This window comes from Paramisgurnus dabryanus, chromosome 15, assembly GCF_030506205.2.
Source record: "Paramisgurnus dabryanus chromosome 15, PD_genome_1.1, whole genome shotgun sequence".
Lineage (NCBI taxonomy): Eukaryota > Metazoa > Chordata > Actinopteri > Cypriniformes > Cobitidae > Paramisgurnus > Paramisgurnus dabryanus.
This window is the reverse complement of record NC_133351.1, coordinates 16,335,997-16,356,018: the sequence shown is the minus strand read 5'-3', so window position 1 is coordinate 16,356,018 and position 20,022 is coordinate 16,335,997. Positions and strand designations below refer to the sequence as shown.

Genomic DNA, 20,022 nt, shown 5'->3' with positions numbered 1-20,022 from the left:
GCGAGTGACTGTGCGAGTGACTGTGCGAGTGACTGTGCGAGTGACTGAGCGAGTGACTGAGCGAGTGACTGAGCGAGTGACTGAGCGAGTAACTGAGCGAGTGACTGAGCGAGTGACTGAGCGAGTGACTGTGCGAGTGACTGTGCGAGTGACTGTGCGAGTGACTGTGCGAGTGACTGTGCGAGCGTGCGACTGTGCGAGCGTGCGTGCGACTGTGCGAGCGAGCGAGCGTGCGTGCGACTGTGCGAGCGTGCGTGCGACTGTGCGAGCGAGCGTGCGACTGTGCGACTGTGCGAGCGAGCGAGCGTGCGTGCGACTGTGCGAGCGAGCGAGCGTGCGTGCGACTGTGCGAGCGAGCGAGCGAGCGTGCGTGCGACTGTGCGAGCGTGCGTGCGACTGTGCGACTGCGAGCGAGCGTGCGTGCGACTGTGCGAGCGTGCGAGCGACTGTGCGAGCGACTGTGCGACTGTGCGAGCGACTGTGCGAGCGAGCGACTGTGCGAGCGAGCGACTGTGCGACTGTGCGAGCGAGCGACTGTGCGACTGTGCGAGCGAGCGACTGTGCGACTGTGCGAGCGAGCGACTGTGCGACTGTGCGAGCGAGCGACTGTGCGAGTGAGTGAGCGAGCGACTGTGCGAGCGAGCGAGCGACTGTGCGAGTGAGTGAGCGAGCGAGCGACTGTGCGAGCGAGCGAGCGACTGTGCGAGTGAGTGAGCGAGCGAGCGACTGTGCGAGTGAGTGAGCGAGCGAGCGACTGTGCGAGTGAGTGAGCGAGCGAGCGACTGTGCGAGTGAGTGAGCGAGCGAGCGACTGTGCGAGTGAGTGAGCGAGTGTGTGACTGACTCTGCGAGTGAGTGAGCGAGTGTGCGACTGACTGTGAGTTGAAAATTCAAGAGTTGTTTGTGGTTTGCAGGTTTTGTTTCTCGATCCGACACAGGAAGAGAGCATCGAGTTGGTGAAATTAGCAGAAATCTTTTACAAACATAATATTCCACTGAGGTGTGTTCATGTTCTCTCTCACTCAGGCCTTTAGCATTTTTAATAGATTATGGTCTGTAATACTTGATTGTGATTGTTCAGTTGTATTAGACTGTGTGTTTCTGTCTCTCTCAGGATTGGATTTGTGCTGGTTGTCAGTACAGATGATAAAGTAGATGGATATTTGGATGCAGGTGTTGCTCTCTTTAGAATATTAAACTACATTTCAGAGGAGTATGATGAAACGCAAGCTTTTACAGCAATGGTGTCAGTGAGTATATTTTCACTCCAAAAATGACTTAATTCGTAGGGGCACATATATATTAAAATAACATTTATTCAGGGCTGCTAATAGAATTCATCGAACGACGAACCCGATTTTATGTGACATAATGGATATATTTAGTAAAAGTAATGTTCTGTCTGTTCATATTGGATATTGAACACAGAGACGTTATTCCTCTTTATAAGAGACTTTATACTCCTCATGAGGCTGTGAGGTACTTTGACAGTGTTCTGTGACTGTATTATAATGATTTGGACATTATATTCTAGCAAGCTCTTTTTTTGCCACATGCAGATATATAACAGGGTGGAAGTGGGTGAGACTCTGTCAGTGGATACAATCACTGCATATCTAAAAAAGAAATTTCCCAAAGCAAATGCTGCCAGAATTCTTGGAGACGACTCAAGCTATGATGACAACAGAAAGGTAATCCCAGTTGAAACTAAAAAATTCTCACATTTTAGTGTTCCACATTTGAGTATGGATATAATGAGCTCAGATGCAAAAACTGCTGTACTTCCATCAAAATTAGATAATGATATTAACCAAATGCTCTCAGCACGTATTATATGTTGATATATGTCTGCTTCAATTCCGTTTAATCCCAGCCTCAGGTCATTCAGAAATACCACTTTGTTGACAGAATCAGAATCAAATTTTTCAGCAAAGTCCTCTAAGTGCACGGAAAATGAATGGTGTGATCCAAACGATCGTGGATCACATTCAAACTTGTGTCCCTCGTGAGTACTTGGGGCTCAATACAAACCCGAATGTGGTATTGACATGGATCACAGCACACCCTAATGTGCGTTTCTTCATTTTTACATTCTGACTTGAATAATTTGCAATGTTTCTAGTTGCATCTTTAGGGATTTTGCAAATGTTTTAATGTGTCTTTTACTGCGCATGATGGGTTTTGCAGTTAAAGACAGTTAAATACCAACAAAAATGACAAAGTGACATTTTGTGAAAATACTTTATTTCAATTAATTCAATTCAATTCAATTCAATTCAATTTTATTTATATAGCGCTTTTCACAAAAGTCAATTGTTTCAAAGCAGCTTTACATAAATAGAAGCAGTGAAAAGCACAGAAAACGACAGATAGCACAACAGAATACATGATAGCATGAGCAGTTAAATTTGCTGCGGCTATGACTCAATATTATAATTGCACTTATTACTAAAGCAACGTATAGAAGAGGAAGCTAGGTAAAGCCCAAAAAGGCTGCCTCCCCGGGGTGAAAAACCCCCTAGGAGAAAAAAAAACCCCGGGCTTTTATCCGAGGAAAAATAAGTCCTAGGAGGGAAAAACCCTTGGGAGAACGGAAATGGAGATTTAGCAGAGATTAAGCGGTTCTGCCGGTGATCGTTGGTCAGGTATCAGCTGGGCATAACGTTGAAGGACAGCCAGTAGATCAGAGGTGTGCCGACTTTCACATCTACCGGGACTGGGTCTGTTTGTCTCGTCCTCGGGTCGAGGACGAGACAGGGAGAGAAAAACAAAATCGTATTAGCGTAGCGGCCGTTCATATGTATTGAAGTGTCACACAGTGATGTGGTTTAACTCAGCTTAGTTCCAGACAGACTAAATATTGCGGCATAATTATGTTATCCACAGTTGAGGATTTAGCAAATTGGGGGCCCAATGCGAGGGTATATACAATTACTGACTAATAACCTTTTCAATGCCATTAAAGTCAAATTACTGAACCTAAACATGTGAGCCTGATTAAAAAAAAGCTCATTTACAAGAAACATGTCAGATGCACTTAGAGGGTTTTGCATCTGAACTCCTCATATGTAGTTTAATGGTTAATATATTAAATAGCTATTGTTGGTTTTAATGCAGATATTTTGATTTGTATTGCATTTTTATGAATTGATAATGCAAAAGGTGTTTATCACGAAAGCATCCATGTATTCATTGTCACCGATGCTCAACTCTGTTTGAAAACATACTAGCTTTATGATCTTTCCATATGATGTGTTTCTTCAGGCTGGAGGATTCTTTTACAGGAAGAGTGGTTTAGGTGCCCTACCGGTGGGTCTGTTTAATGGTGTCCCACTCAGTAGTGAGGAGATGGACCCTGAAGAGATGGAGACAGTTCTGCTGCAGCGCATCATGGAAACTACCAACTTCTTCCAGAGAGCTGTCTTCATGGTATGGCACTTCGATATGCAACAGTTTTGAATAAATGTTTACTTCACTTTTACTCAATGTTTGTTATAGATTTGCAGAAGCCATGTTCAGAGTTCATTTTTTACATTACGTTACTTAGCAGGCTGTTATTTCTTGTCACATACAGAGTCAGATCACTGAGGGTGTTGATGTTGTGGACTTCCTAATGGAGCAGGCAAATGTGGTTCCCCGCATCAACCCTCTGATTCTGAGCTCTGAGAGGAGATATCTGGATTTTACTGCCTCACCAGGTAATGCTTTAATAATCACCTGCCGCTTTAATGATCGAACCATCTTGATTAATCTTAGTCACCATCACTGATAAATCAACACCCCCATAATAACATCACTGTTGTCGTCTTCTTGACCTTTCCTATTTAATCTCTTGATTATTTCTGTTAATGTTAAACAAATAGTTGCTGATGACTGGGATGACCCCACTATGTTCTCCTACATGGACTCCAGGGACAAAACAGCAGTTACTTCAAAGAGACTGAAGTATTTCCTCAGAGATGGTGAGTGATTCAGGTAAAGATGTTAAAATAGTGCTTAAAATTCAAACAATTATGCAATTAAACATGCATACAATAATGTAAACATACATTACATTAAAACATATCTGTTATTACAGTGCTTGCCATTTTACACTGACGCAACATCAGACTTCATACATCCCAATGGAAAGCATATTTACATTGTTTGAATAATTTTTATCCCCTACATAGTGCACTTTGAATTTTTAAAAAGCCCTAGAAGCCAATATTTTTGTGCACATATAAGATTACAGTCTGAACTTACTATAACCATCATTTTTAGAGAATTTAAAAAATATTTCCTATAGAATTATTTACATTTTTTAGATTATCATGTTCAACAATTATCAATACCGCAACATGATATTACATTAAATCTCTGAATTTACAAACTCATGTTTCGGTAATGAGAACTAAAAAGTTGTCTACTATAACCAACAAAATTTTGACTTTTATCTGGAGAGAAAACATAAGAACTGCTTACCTGGTAGCCATCTTGAGTTTCACAGTCAATTATGTTCCTTCCAACTATTTTTTTTTTTTAAATGTCAGTTCCTTGAGGGCTTAAACAATGATTGAAAATTGTTGCGGAGGATGAGAAAATTGGTCTTGGACACATTTATATCCCTTATTATTTTCTCTACATTTACCAATGATCACCAAATACAACATGTTTCTTTACTGTAAATGTTTATAATATAACATGCACTGAAGATTTTACTTTTTTAGATTTATTTTAATTATAAATATTTCCATGTCAAAAACCCCAAATCCAGTCATGGACACGTTGCGGTACTGAAAATTTCCTCCTTAAATGTGAAAAAAACCTACATAATTGGTTTGTATGATGTCATTTGGAATCATGTGCCAAATAATACATGAAGAGATGTTTGTAACTGTATGCTTCTTATTTTGATACTCTTACTTTGAATTACATTTTTTTATCAAAATCTTTCATGACACCTCATAAGTCTAATTTTGCGAAAGAATCACCCATTTCTGTTTCGGGCAATGTAGGGGGCGAGACGCTTCAGCATCTAGAGCACATTTAATTGGACAGTTTTTGATGTGTTTGATGATGTCACAAAAATTCTTGACTTTTTAAGCACAAGTGCTATAGTAAGTTTTAAATGCTTGTTTCTTCTGTATGCAAATTTTGAACCATACCAGTTTATGTATGTAATTAAGCCTAACGTATTTGTACTGAAAGGAAAAAAGTTTAATTTTGATTTCATGTGGATTTTAAGAAAAACCTTTTAAACATTTGGTTGTTGCACATTTAAAGAAAGTTCAACTTTTAACCGACATCGATGACAGTGTTTTAAACCTGTATATAAATTCTAACTTACATCAGTTTGCATGTTAAATTGTGATTGGTCATAATCTTGTGCATCTATTTACTTATTTATAGCAGCTGCAAAGTCAGCACGGAAGATGCATAACCATTCACATGGGATGCTAAAACTTTAACACTGTTCTTTTACTGCCTAGCAAGCACTGCTATTTCATATCATTAATCTTTATCTAGACTGCTTGATTTCGTAAAGCAGCTGCCACTGATGGAGTGTTTGTTGATGCACTGTGCCTGCTGTTAGCATAGTAAACAGTGACAGGCCCTGCGTCCCAATTTGCATCCTACCATCTTACAAAGTATTCAAAATTAGAATTGGTTTGTCCCAAATTGTAGTACGTAGAAATAAGTATCCTTAAAGTCTTGGTTTTGTGTGCAGATACGGTATATGGGTACTGTAATGGTTAATATTACCCACATGAGAAACTTTAGTGACTTTCTATGATACATTTTGTAAAATGCGAAATTTTCATTTATTCTTCTCCTTAGAAGAGGAGGTGGTGTATGGAGTGACTATGTGGATTATTACGGATATTGAACAGGCCTCCGGGAGGCTGTTGCTGCGTAACGCCTTGAAACATATGGTAAACTACTGCAGTTTTTATTTCCAATTAGTTGTATCCACAGGAAACTCATCTTCAGAGCGGCACGTGCATCGTAGAAATTAATCTGAGGGCAATTAATCTTTAAAAGGTTCTTGTGGTGTTGGGTAATGAGCAAACAACAGAAAAGTGATATGCAATGTTTTGATAGATATGCTTTTATGTGAAGTGCTGTTGATTGCCACAAGATTGCAAACAAATGAGGTGAAACATAATATATTTTTATAGTTTATATCAAATTAATATAAGCGTTCACTAATGTCCTCATGGCTGAGGTTACTTTTCTTTAGCATAGAAGTAACCTTGACTAATACCATAAGAATCTTCCTTATGGCACACATACAGTACTGTGCAAAAGTCTTAGGCTATTATATAGTGACCATATATAATTATTTCTCAGTCTCTTTAATAGAATACATCCAGAAAATACAGGAAATGTGTATGTAGTATTAAAAACAGTATAAAAGTATAAGCTGAAGTGTGAAGTATTTAGGGTAAACTCCCCTTCCACTTGAGTAATAGCAGGCAGCTGCAAGAACTCTTAAACCTAAATGAAATTAAATCCTATTGTTTTGTTTTTAATTTTGTGTACATATTTTCTGTATTTTCTGTTTGTATCTTAAAAAAAGAGTGAAAAATAAATATGGATGGACATTAAAACTTTACTAAAACAACAAAGCTGGTGATGGTAGACTTTTGCACAGTACTGTACATACAGTACATTATACATGCCTGTACAGTATAAAGCATTTTCAGTCGGATGATGTCATTTTAATGCTCATGATTTGGCACTACAGTTTTTTTGTCAAAGGTTAGGTTTAAATTAAGCAGATGTTTTACATTATCTATGATTATGATGAACAAAATGGACTGTGCTGCTGTTCTATCAGGTTTTCTGGATTATTTCTGATCCATTGTTTGTTTGCAGAAATCCAGTGGCTCCAACTGTCGAGTGGCTGTGATCAATAACCCTAGCCGAAGGCCCACAGAGGACAACAGCGGTCTGTATCGAGCCGTCTGGGCATCACTTCTCACCCAAAGCAGCAAGAACACACTCGACTTCACTTTAAAACTCCTCAAAGAGGAGAATGTTGAGCTGCTCAATCAGGGCACCAAGATTAAGCACTTGCTTAAACAGGTTAGTGAAGTGTGAAATAAAGCGTCTGACAAATGTGGAATTGCTTGTAGACAAGAAATTATTTTAAGCCACCTGTTCTTTTAATGCCTGCATTTTTCTATTTTTTATTCTCCTACTGTTATCTTTTAATATTTTAAGCCCCTAGACATACATAACATCTCTTCACCTGTCATTCTTTGTCTTGAGTAACAAGACTGAAAAATCTCTTCAAAACTCCTTAGCTTCCCATGCTTAATGTTTACCCCGGATTTCCACCAACTGCGGAGCGGCTGCAGATAGGCTCCGCTGCGTTACGGCTCCACACTCTGCCCTCCGCCAATACCCACCAGTTCCGTATTTGTTGCAGAGCGGCTGCGTGCTGAAGTGACGAGGACCCATGAGGTCTCGCAAATTCACCTGATGATCGCACGATATCTAGTTCTGTCTCCGCCCATTATGACGCTAAATTATGACGTTTTTTATTATTATTTTTTTTATTAACGAATATAAAGAGTACAAATACATTCAGGGAAAGAAAAGCATTGTTAAATTACAGACGATTCGAGTAACAATACAAAAATATAAAAGATAAATGAGGTTAAGCTATACCGTCGTAAATTCTATACATGGGTAAGAAAAAGTGCATAATTTAAGCCACATCTTTAAATAAATTATCATAACATTTCAAAAATAGCATACATTTTTTGTTTTTTATACGTCTTAGAGATGAGACAATGGATCATATTACAGAGGGGATTTAAGCCATTTTTGTTTGTGGATGAAGAATTTTGCATATAAAATAAAAAAGTTAACAGTAGTTTCAATAGAAGACATTTTGGGATATTACCAGCCCAGATCACAACACGAGATCTCGCGAATTCAGGTATGATCATCACGCAATAAAGTCATGACTCCGCCCTGCGGAGCTGTCCGGCATCCGGCCAAAATAGAAGCTCTGCGTATTTGTGCCAGAGGGCTGCGGATGGCCGCAGCTGTGACGGATTCGGAACGCAGTCAGTGGAAATACACACATAGACTTGAATGGAAACCGATTGACTCCGCTGCAGATCCGCATCCTTTCCGCAGTCGGTGGAAATTGGGGGTTATTTTAACATTAATTTTCCTCTGATTGAATCATTCATGTTTAAATATATTGTTGAAATGTTTAATATACGCACACTTGTAAATGTATTGAACCTACAACTTTCAGATCCAAAATTTTTTATTAAATGAGCTTTGCTGTGATCTTGAGGCTTACTGTACTCCAAAGACTACAATATTAGAGACACAACTTTTATAGGTACTTTCTGGCATCACCACAGAAACCTGATACAAGATCATAGCCTCTCTGCTCAATTGAACCCCCTCAACCACATGTAATTTTGTTAGACTTCTCTGGAAATGTCTGCCCTGTACCTTGAACTCGTACAACTTGAAACTAGGGTCCTATTGACAGAGTATTGCAATTCTCTGAAAGATTGATGGGTCTGTCAGGCACCCGGAGAGGTTTTTTTCTGTCTTAATTTATTGCCTCCTGCTTTCTGTTCATTTTCTCGTAAAGTAAGAGGAAAAACTTCCATCCATCCCAGCGGTTGCATAAGTTTTATTGTTAGTTAAAGATAGGCAAAAATAAAGATGCTTGGTTCCCTGAGCCCTGTTATGGCTCTGTTATTGGATGGCGAAGAAACATGTTGTGCTGATATTAGCACTTTTTCCTTTCTCAGAGAGACCGAATGTTGGAAACACAAAAATCTGACTCTGCAAAGCACATACACTCGAGATTTGTTATCGACAGTGAAGCCATTTTTAATTACAAGTCTGATAAATGAAAATGTTTAATGATTGATTAACACTGCACAGTTTCCTATGGCGACACATTTTTCATAGGTCTAGCCAATTTAATGTTGTACTCAAAATACAGAAAAGACCACACTTCTGCACATGTACACCTTTAGTTATCAATAACGTATTGATTGGATTTTTCACATTGCAGTGTAATCAAAAAACAAGCTAATGAGCCAGTAGTTTGTTCCTATTGTATTTTTTGCACCAACCAGACTTTCATATATGAGTGGTTTTACAACAAAGCATTTAATGTAAACCTGGTCCCATTTTTTACAGTAGTTTTTATAATGCATGTTTATAGTGCTCCAGCTACATGTTCATCTCCCGTAGGGTATGGACCAGGATGCATTTGAGAAGAAGTTCAACACAATGGAAGTAGATTTTCTGCACAGCCAGCATCAGTTCTGCAAGGATGTTCTGAAGCTGAAAGCAGGACAGAGAGCTGTCGTCAGCAACGGCCGGGTGAGATTTACAAACACCCTCTTCTCCTGTATGCGATTTCCATAGGAGTTATGAAATCATTTATAACATAATGACCTGTGGTATGTACCACCGATGTGGATGATAAATAGCCTGAACTGCAAGGTCACACCGTTGGTTGGTACCTCAGATGGGGCCATTGTTTTTGTCGACTCAGTATTAAGCGGTCTGCCCGGCCTGTCGTAACCTGTGAGGGGAAGAGGAGAGAGATAAAGCCTGGCATTAATTCTCCAGCGTTCGTTCAGCATCCTCTGTTGCAAGGGTCAGGTTATATAGAACTGATGAACGTTCATAAAGCTGCTTTTTTTCAGCAGCGTCACTGTTGACATAAGCACAAACAGGCTACAGACTAAAACAGGAGTGACATTTCCCATCATCCTCTAACAAACACAAAAATGAAACTCAGGATTTGTCTACAAAGAGCTTCATAACTCCTTGTACTTTCTTTGTTTTGTTGAAAAATTGATATATTATAAAATGTTTTAATGACATTATTATTAATAAGACATAGCCAACTGATCAGCTTTCATTTTGTGTGCTATAAACACTACATTCAAGGTAAAAATGTATACATTTTGAAATCCAAAGTGACAGTGCTTTTTATACAGGGTTAGAAGTGAAATGATGCTGCATTTGTTTAGAATAGCCATCTGGCACAGAGATGAGCTATGGCAGGTGGCCTTGCTTTGATTTGCATTTAAAATGGTCTGCTGGTGACATGCATACAGATTACCACGTCTCTTATGTAGACATGGAAGGTTGCTGAAAATTGTAGTAAAAATTCAGTGCAAATACCACTTCTTTAAAAAAAGATTTTATTTGTGCACTGTTAACAGTACAAAAGGTGTTTGAATTAATTATTATTTAGAATTTTTGAAATGGTAAAAGTTTTGCTTACATCCACATTAATGTAGTTTATTGCACTTTCAAAATAATAAAGAATCGATTTAGGTGACTAGATTGCAGTGAAGTTCTAGTCAGGTTTAGCAGATCTGCGGCGTCCTTCACCAAATTGCAAGATCAGAAGTTACGCCGTATAAATTGCTTTCAGCATAAAATTGTTGCCTATTTGGGACCTACTTAATTTTCACCTAAATTAAAAGTCCTTTAGTGAATTGATTGTTAAAACAATGCAGACAGCGTGTTAAAATAATTAACGCTATAAATGGGTGCAACGATCCCCCCACATCACCTTCATTATCGTCGCGTTCTGCATCTGTCTTGATCTGCTTGCTTTCTCACACAGATTTTCTTGGTTAATGTCTTTTCTAGATCCTGGGTCTATCGGAGGAAGAAGAGTTAAGTGTGGATGATTTCCATCTGCTTGAGAAGATCACACTTCAGACTTCAGCAGAAAAGATTAAAGCCAAAATCAAGCAGATGCACTTAGACGCCCAAAAGTACATTCTTGTCTTACTTTTACTTGAAGAGAAAATATAAATGTAAAGTTTTGGCAGGGATGTTTGTAAGAGATTTAAAGTTAGCTAATATTTTTTGTTGGCTGTGCTCTTCACAGAAGCAGTGATTTTGTCATGAAAGTGGACGCCCTCCTGACTGCGGCACCTAAAGGAGAGGCCAGAAAAGATGTCAAATTTCTAAAGGACAAACACAGGTAAAGCTAAAAGCTCACTTTTTCAGAAATACTTTACATTTTGGGAATATTTCTACTATTAAAAAAAAAAAACACTTGCAAATGTAAGGGTCATGCATGACAAGTAAGGGATAATGTACTAACATATATGTACTCAAAATATTGATGTTATATATGTTATTAGCTTATTTGAAAAATAAATGCAAACCTTCCAAGAGAAAAGTTTCCAAGACACCTTCAAGTTCAACATTCAAACAAAACAAACATGCATTTGTTTTAATCATTTGTAATAAAAAAGGCATATGTTATTAATTATGCATATTTATATTGCATTTATTTGCAAGTATTAAATCGCACCTGTAAAACTGACTCCCCGTTCCTGGATGATGCTGTGTTATTAGTTTCAAGCAGTTATTATCTGGCAATAACAAACCTCATCATTGTCACCACTAGCCAGTCCGAATCAAGCAGCATTCCAGAACAATGTCCAAAGTTCTTGTACTTTGAGTCTGTTTTCATTCAATCTTAACAATTAGCCAAAACGATACTCGTTAAGAACGAGAAACGGTAATCATTTAGACGGCTCACTCACTGAATTTGTGTAATTCTCACATGATGAATCTGTAAGTCAGCTACATATCCTTACATAAACCTAAAGTTCTGCCCCGCCGCTCAAATGGGTTGCCATGGCTATGATTGGCACCTGTCAATTATTTTTGTTGTTCATTTGTACTTAAATACTGAAGCTCTACCAATATAAGTTACTTATGCAACACTGTCTCTTTGACAATGTATAACCCTGACCAAATGTATGTTGTTACAGCGTTCTTCATCTAGCACAGCGTGATGATGAGGTCTTCTTTGACGTGGTTGCTATCGTGGATCCTCTCACCAGAGATGCACAGAAGTTGGCTCCTCTATTGATTGTATGCATTCGTTCTCTGTTGTGAAGTCTATTGAGGTTATGTAGTTTGAGCAGTTCACCAAACCTCAGGCAGGTGTATGCTGTGATTCATTGTTTGGGCTGCCTACAACTTTGCCGTTCATTGATTGATTGGCAAATGTTAACAGCTAGTAACTGTATCCTGTTAAGACCTAATGTTAATGTCTCCAGGTGACACTAGACTGATCAATGCTGAATTGTTTTATTTGCTTTTAGATTTCAGAATTTTGACGTTTATTGGACATTTGTGCATTTGTGCAAGTTTTACGTCCAATCTCTTATTGATATTAAAAGTCTGTTGAAGTAGGTGGCTTTTTTAACAGAAAGTAACAAGATAATCAAATGATAAACAAGCTACTAAAACATATAGAGTCACTGTTGTATTACAATGTCATTTAAAGTCATACAAAGTAAAGAACTTTCAAAATCATAGTGATAGGCTCTTCTCAATACAGTCCTGTAGAGCATGACCTGGACCTTGGCCAGAAACCTCCCTTCTGAATCCTGTTGTTTGTTTGTGGGTAATAACCGGACCTTCTCCTCTGTGTGTGCGGCAGGTGCTTGGTCAAGTGGTCAATATGAAAGTGCAGGTGTTCATGAACTGTCGAGCCAAGCTGTCTGAGATGCCCCTGAAGAGGTGAGAGCAAAAGCTTAATTAAACTTCAGCTCTAAGATAGTCCAGGGTTGCACAAACACACACACATAGCTCACAGCAGTTATTTCAGCCTGCTTTTGTTTTTTCTTTTTACTGTGCACCTGTTTTGTTTCTCTATAATGCTGTTTTTAACATCTTTAAATGTCAAATGTGATGTCAATGATTTCCACAACTGTAAGTGATGTGATTGTTTATTGTTTTTTAGACAGCTTCACTGTTTAGGGCAGTGGATGCTTGTACTGCCTTTTAGTGGTTCAAGCTTTGCGAATTGATTGGATGTCTTAATAAAACTGGAGTTTAGGGGTTGTTTACTGTCATCTAATAATAAATTACTTGGGAGAAAGGTTCACAACACGTTTGGTTAAGGAGCTGGGGTATAAACTTGTTGGTGATAAATTAGTGCAGCTGTGCTGAAACATCTTTTAAGATACATTTACATATGTAATGTGATGGAGTTCACATTGAATTTTAACAGTGTTTCTTATGTTAATGTGAATAGTTAATGTGTCTTTTTATAATAAAATCATGAAGTCAGGACTTTAGTATATGGTATGTGGGGTGATGCCTACTGATTTCCATCCTAAAATGGTATTTCGGTTATATACTGTAGTTTATGTGTTATTTTCATTCTTGCAGCTTTTATCGATATGTTTTGGAGTCAGATGTTTCCTTCTTCGGCAATAACTCCCTATCGCCTGGCCCCATGGCCCGCTTTACCGAAATCCCAGAATCCCCTCTCCTCACTCTCAATATGATAACCCCTGAGAGCTGGATGGTCGAGGCGGTCAGGAGCCCGTATGATCTAGACAACATCCACCTACAGGAGGTATGAACTCTTGGTACAATGCTTAGGTGTTTTAGACAGATTTGTATCATTAGTTTTAGACTTTTAGTTTTTGGATAACGATAATGTCCAGTTTCTAGCAGTGGTCAAACTAGATATGTATTTAATTTTGTCATACGGACATCTAGACAGCAGGATGACCAATGGCCGGTATCATATGCAGATATAAACATATATTCATTTAATGAGAGCAAATGAGATGTACAGACAGTAAAATCTTATAATATATATATATATATATATATATATATATATATGCCATAAATCCTCTCTACTCCGATGCTGTAGTCATATAAACAATTTCTAGCCAGGCAAAACTGATTTATTACATTTTCCCTGCTTTTGTTTGCCCTGGGCTGTGGTTGGCTTACAGTTTCTTTATTATTATACTGTAACTGATTGGAACGCTGCCCCGCTCAGCCAAACAAAGAAATGTGTTTAATATCAGCAGGATGGATCAGGATAAATAAAGTGGCTGATATTGAAAAGAAAGCCATCTTCTGTCTCTTTTCAGGTCAGTGGTGTAGTAAACGCCGAGTACGAACTGGAGTATCTGCTCTTGGAGGGCCATTGTTTTGACCTGTCCTCAGGTCAGCCTCCCAGAGGACTTCAGTTTACCCTGGGCATGAGACGCGAACCTCTCATGCACGACACCATTGTCATGGCAAACCTGGTGAGTTCATCTTTTGTCCCCTAGTGCTCTGAATTTGACTGCATCCCACAGATGTTACCAACAGTTCAGCTTTTATTAAAACTGGATAATTTCTGTAAGCTAACCCTCGTTTTCTGTTTGGGGTCTGAGGCCGTTTTATAGCTGTGCAGTTACATTTAAGGGTGTCACGATTTCGATCAAAATTAAGTCACAACCTTGAACTTCAAATAAAAAAATGGAATCGTTGATGCTGCCACGCCCCATGTCACGTCCGGTCGGCTTGCCAAGCAGGAAGAAACGCATGTTGAGTGCTGCGAGTCAACCTCCTCTAACTTAGCTAGCTACAGCCGGTCAAAAGATAGCATGGCAGATGCAGGAGACACCACGCAAGCTGCTCTTTACATGGGAAACAAAAAAACAGAAAGCGTCTCGCCCTTCAGCTGAACTCATTCAGAACAGCGTTTTTGACAGGACCGGTCGTTTCTCTGAACTGAGATCGGTTTAAGTTTCAGAACAACTTATTTCAGTTGCTCAAGAGTTATGAAAACAGCATTTAAACATGACTTATTGTGGTATGGTCTCAAAATTTAGTCTGACGGTAATAAAAGCGTGTTTTTAAGGTGCATGTTCATCTGACAGGAAGTTTTGTTTGATCAGTTATGTGCATGTACCATTTTTTTTCCACTGGCAGCACGACTAACATGGCAGGGCATCTCTGGGTTCAAGGTCAGATATTATATTTATTAAAGTAAGAGATTAAAAAAAAGTAAAAAACGAGAATCAAATCGTGGCCTTAGAATTCAAAATGTTATCAAATCGAGGATTTGGAGAATCGTGACACCCCTACAGTAGTTACATTGTGCTATGCTTTTGTCTAAAACAACTTACAAACCTTTTCAAGTACATTGTAAAAATTCCTTGTTGCGCTTAAAAAAATTTTTTGCCTATAAATTAAATAGATGTTGCTATAAATTATAAAAAATAAAGTTGTAATAATTTAAAGCAACACTATGTAGTTTCCATGTAAAAATGACTTACAGTTTTCTACCCTCCACCGCCACTTTCAGAGTGTGCTTGTAGCAGCTAGGAGGCTTCCCAGGTTGCAGCAACAGTACAATTTGTCCAGTTAAAAGTTGTTCTATCACTGAAATAATTTTAGAGACATTATTTAAAGGTAAAAAAAACTACATAGTGTTGCTTTAAGCCCATTCAACTTTATTTTTTATTTATTTGTAGTATCAATAAAAAATAAAGTTGAATGGGCTTAAGTTATACAATTTAGACCAACTCCTCTCTTGTCAAGAAAGTTCAAATGACTTGTTTAAGTCAAGTTGTAGCCTGGATAAAACCGGACCATTTTCAGTAGTAACTGAGTTATGGTCTGGCAAAGCTTAATAGACAAATAATTTCCAAAGGGGCGTCACCAACAGACGTCTCTCAAATGCATCTGTCTCACTCTCCAATATCAGACTTTTGCCAAATCCAGTAGTTAAGACAGCGATAACATCTTTTTTTAGATATGAAGGCTTCGAGTGCTGTTCTTTGCTTGGGTTTTAACGAAAAATAAAAGTTTAAATCGCTTAAAACAGACGTAAGAGCTGATTCGCACGAGTGATGTTCCACGGCGACATCCATCTTTGTAATGTACAAAATCTGCTTCACCGTCGCTGCGCTGTTATCATCGTGTAAAGCCCGTCCCAACGTTTCTGATTGGTGCCGCGATTTCTCGGCATTAGAAATGGCCTCTTTGTCAGACTACTTGCAGAGCAAATCTAAATTTGCCAGAATTTGTCTGGTTTTCTCAGTCTAGTCAAGTTGTGTAAACTTACACATTTAAGTGCAACAAGGAATTTTTTTTACAGTGTGCAAGAAAATGTGCAACTAGGCAATGAGTAGCAGTACTGCTGATGCCCAGTATAGAGAGAGTTGATAGTGTATCAGGTAAATGACTATGTCAAGAAGGGTGAGGATAGACAATCATGAGGGTAGATCTTACAGTACCATACGTACAGTTCAGTAGGACATAAGTAAGGAAATACAACATTAAAAAAATCTATTTTTAAGCCCAGTTGGTTTGTGTCTAGCAGGTTGTTTTGTGAAATGAATGCAAGAAGTTTGATAAAGACAAAGGTTCAAATAGGTTACCAGGGTTTTGGAGCAGGAAGAAAAGCAGAGAGAGAGGTCAGCAGGGTAAAGTCTTAGGATTTTTTTAGCAGTGGGGTTACCTGAGCCTGCCTGAATGTGGTGGAAAAGATGCCAGTGGTGAAAGATTTATGCCTCAGTGTCTATGAGCACAGGAGAGATGGCAGAAATTCTGTGAGAAAATGAGAAGTTTTGAAACACAAGTCTGTGAGAAAAGTTGAAGGGAGATTTGAAGGGGAAAACTTTGCAGCAGATTTTAATGCTTAAATTAAAGTGATTATCAAGAATTGTTCAAAAATGGAAAGAAAAACACTTGCATGTTTAATGACTGTCACATTAGTCATGCTTTTAAAGTCTATCTTCCCACCCATTTTATGGTACAGGGCTATTTTCAGTTAAAGGCCAACCCAGGGGCCTGGATTCTGAGGCTACGAGAGGGCCGCTCTGAGGACATATATCAAATACAGGCGTGAGTGTTTTTTTTAAGATACTAATAAAGAAAAGAGATAAAGGGAAAATCTACTACACCTAAAACTAAAGATTTATGTTCTTTTTTAATATACTTGCTTGTTTCAGCAGTTTCTTTAACGCAGCACTGCTGTGGATCCTAAAGATATAGATGACAGTAAAATGTATATCTTTTTAGGTTAAAGGAATATTCAATTTTTTTAAAAGAAAAATCCAGATAATTTACTCACCACCATGTCATCCAAAATGTTGATGTCTTTCTTTGTTCAGTCGAGAAGAAATTATGTTTTTTGAGGAAAACATTGCAGGATTTTTCTCATTTTAATGGACTTTAATAGAGCCCAACATTTAATACTTAACTCAACACTTAACAGTTTTTTTCAACGGAGTTTCAAAGGACTCTAAACGATCCCAAACGAAGCATAAGGGTCTTATCTAGCAAAACGATTGTCATTTTTGACAAGAAAAATAACAAATATACACTTTTAAAGCACAACTTCTCGTTTAAATCCGGTCGTGATGCGCCAACGTGACCCCACGCAATACGTCATGATGTCAAGAGGTCACAGAGGACGAACGCGAAACTCCGCTCTAGTGTTTACAAGTGTTGAGACGAGGACCGTTCCTACGTTGTTGTATGTCAACTGATACTAATTAATGTCTTTGTGTCAGTTTATTGTTTACAATGGTCCGCAAATGTGTGTTTTATATATGTAGCACGTGACCTCCCTACGTCACTACGCATTTACGTTAGGTCGCGCTGGACCGGATTTAGATGAGAAGTTGTGCTTTAAAAGTGGATATTTGGTAATTTTATTGTCAAAAATGACAATCATTTTGCTAGATAAGACCCTTATGCCTTGTTTGGGATCGTTTATAGTCCTTTGAAACTCCATTGAAAAAAACTGTTAAGTGTTGAGTTAAGTATTAAATGTTGGGCTCTATTAAAGTCCATTAAAATGAGAAAAATCCTGCAATGTTTTCCTCAAAAAACATAATTTCTTCTCGACTGAACAAAGACATCAAAATTTTGGATGACATGGTGGTGGGTAAATTATCTGGATTTATCTTTTAAGAAAATGAAATATTCCTTTAAGGTTAGAAGACATCCCTTTTCACAGGGTCTTTTCTGCTATTCTTCTTTCTCCTTAATTTTATTATGCTCCCTCCCACCATCCGTCTACATTTAGGTTTAAGTTTCAAAAAAGTTGTTATTGGTCTTAGCTTTTTACCATTATTAATCTGCTACTTACGACAAATAGTATTTTCTTTTAGGAAAAATCTTTATTTGCATACAGTTTGAATGTTTTTTACGATGTGGCGTGTTTTAGGCATGATGGTACGGACTCTCCTGCTGATGCTGGTGATGTCACTGTAGTGCTTAACAGCTTTCACAGCAAGATCATCAAAGTGAGAGTAAGTGGTACAGCATTTTCACACTACACTTTATTGTTAAAAAACATCAGAGGGGAGCAATAAAAAGGCATTTTGTTGAAATATTAGGTTCAGAAAAAGGCAGACAAAATCAACGAAGATCTACTAAGTGAAGAAGCAGAATCCAAAGGACTGTGGGACTCTCTAACAAGGTGAGCGAGATTTCTGATGCACTAACTGCACCCTAAGCTCTGTTCCAAAACCTAGTGTGCTGCCTACTAGGGGTGTAAATTGGACCGTTCATTCCAATTCGATGCAATGTCGATTTTCTCTGCCTTCAATGCGGTTTTGCAGATACATTGAAAATTTGTTCGATGCGGTTATGATTTCATCCGATCGATTAATTTATCTTTATTTTTATATTACGTTCCTAGTTAAGCAGTTACATTTTGACCTACAAATGCAACCAAAATATATAACATGAACATAAACTCTTTGAAAATGGCACAATCTCTGTCCCAACTGGAACATTTATAACAACAAACTAACAAAAATGTACTTTTTTCTTTTAAATTAAAAAAAAATGAATAATGACAGGCAAAATGTCACATAAAATCAAGCTTATGGAAGCAACAGTCAAAGTCTTTCAGTATTTTGTGTCAAAATGTGCAATAGTGAAAATCATTGAGGTAGTTTTAGAAAAAGAAATGTTAAATTGAAATAAATATTTAAAAAATAAAGCTGTTAAACTTAAGCATTTGATCTGTCACACAACATCAGATCTAACAGTCAAACAAGTGCTGCAGTGGTCACTTTTGAGAAATGATTCTTTAAAAAATAATCAACTAAGCAACATATGAGAGCGGACACTGCGTTTTGCATAGACAATATTACCTGCAGTGCTAAACACACGCTCGTTTTCTGTCTCGTTCGCTCAACCGCTTTTGTTGCTACATTGGATTCATGTCAAGGACTGAGGATGTGGAGAGTGTAAAAATAAAGGTACCTTAAATCGATTTTTTTATGTGTGCCATCGACACATCGGATCCTTAGAAATAAAATCAATGTATCGATCCATATAGATGTATTGTTACACCCCTACTACGTAAACGGCTATTAATAGATGCCTGTCTCCCCAAAATCAAACACTAGGCAGCAAAACGATGCTGCCTTCTGTGAGACCTTGTTTTTGGCCACAATTTTAAGCAGCATCATTCAAAGTATGAATCACAATCATTATTTAAAAACTAATTATTTTTTGGATATTAGAGTATAAAGCCATTGCCATAATAACTTGTCAGGCCCTATTAGAATCAACTGCAAGCATTAGTCCTGTCTCTAGTGTGCTTTATTTGTAGTGTACTATTCGTGTGATGTCGTAGCCTCTTTCACACAGTAATTGTGGTTCATTGGTAAATTTACCAATATGACTTTACCAGTAAAATGTTCACAACGATGTTACTGTTACTGTTAAAGAGCCCCTATTTCATTGGTAAAAAACACCGCTCTTTTGTGTATTTGGAATAATACGATGTGTTTGAGTGGTTTATGGTTAAATCTTTTCCACATACCATACATTTTTGTAGCTCCAGATTTCACTCTCTCTCCCTGAAACGCACGGATTTGAAAAGCACTGTGTCCTTGATTGGCCAGCTAATCTGTATGTTGTGATTGGCCTGAATACCTCTGATGTCAGCCGGAAACGTGACGCTCCTTACCATGTGTAAAAGATTCAGTTGCTAACAGGAGTTAACTTAGACACTGTCAGTCCGAAGCAGGAGGAATTATAATAATGTAGGTCTTTACTACATCACCAATCCCAGGATTACTTACAATTTGTGTGTTTGTTATAGTCCGAGAAAAGAGATTTGCGTTGGGGACAATAACTCGTGTCATAGTTTACTTTGGGGTATGTACCTTTTGCATATTGTTAACATGTACTAATACTAGGGATGCACCGAATCCAGATTTTTTGGGTT

The 20,022-nt window shown here is 38.1% G+C and overlaps 1 protein-coding gene across 3 annotated transcripts in view; it reads left to right on the top strand.

Annotated features, from left to right (window-relative positions):
- The window catches only part of uggt2 (UDP-glucose glycoprotein glucosyltransferase 2), a 40,419-nt gene that overhangs the window by 7,628 nt on the left and 12,769 nt on the right, over positions 1–20,022 (top strand). For all 3 annotated transcript variants that reach the window (XM_073811915.1, XM_065251677.1, XM_065251678.2), the window contains exons 15-32: positions 914–999; positions 1,114–1,249; positions 1,559–1,690; positions 3,264–3,428; positions 3,574–3,697; positions 3,863–3,961; positions 5,820–5,914; positions 6,861–7,070; positions 9,225–9,356; positions 10,647–10,774; positions 10,891–10,986; positions 11,789–11,891; positions 12,466–12,545; positions 13,200–13,389; positions 13,922–14,080; positions 16,585–16,670; positions 18,001–18,085; positions 18,173–18,255. In XM_073811915.1, the coding sequence (XP_073668016.1) occupies positions 914–999; positions 1,114–1,249; positions 1,559–1,690; positions 3,264–3,428; positions 3,574–3,697; positions 3,863–3,961; positions 5,820–5,914; positions 6,861–7,070; positions 9,225–9,356; positions 10,647–10,774; positions 10,891–10,986; positions 11,789–11,891; positions 12,466–12,545; positions 13,200–13,389; positions 13,922–14,080; positions 16,585–16,670; positions 18,001–18,085; positions 18,173–18,255 (2,189 nt within the window). The remainder of the gene's footprint in view (positions 1–913; positions 1,000–1,113; positions 1,250–1,558; positions 1,691–3,263; positions 3,429–3,573; positions 3,698–3,862; positions 3,962–5,819; positions 5,915–6,860; positions 7,071–9,224; positions 9,357–10,646; positions 10,775–10,890; positions 10,987–11,788; positions 11,892–12,465; positions 12,546–13,199; positions 13,390–13,921; positions 14,081–16,584; positions 16,671–18,000; positions 18,086–18,172; positions 18,256–20,022) is intronic.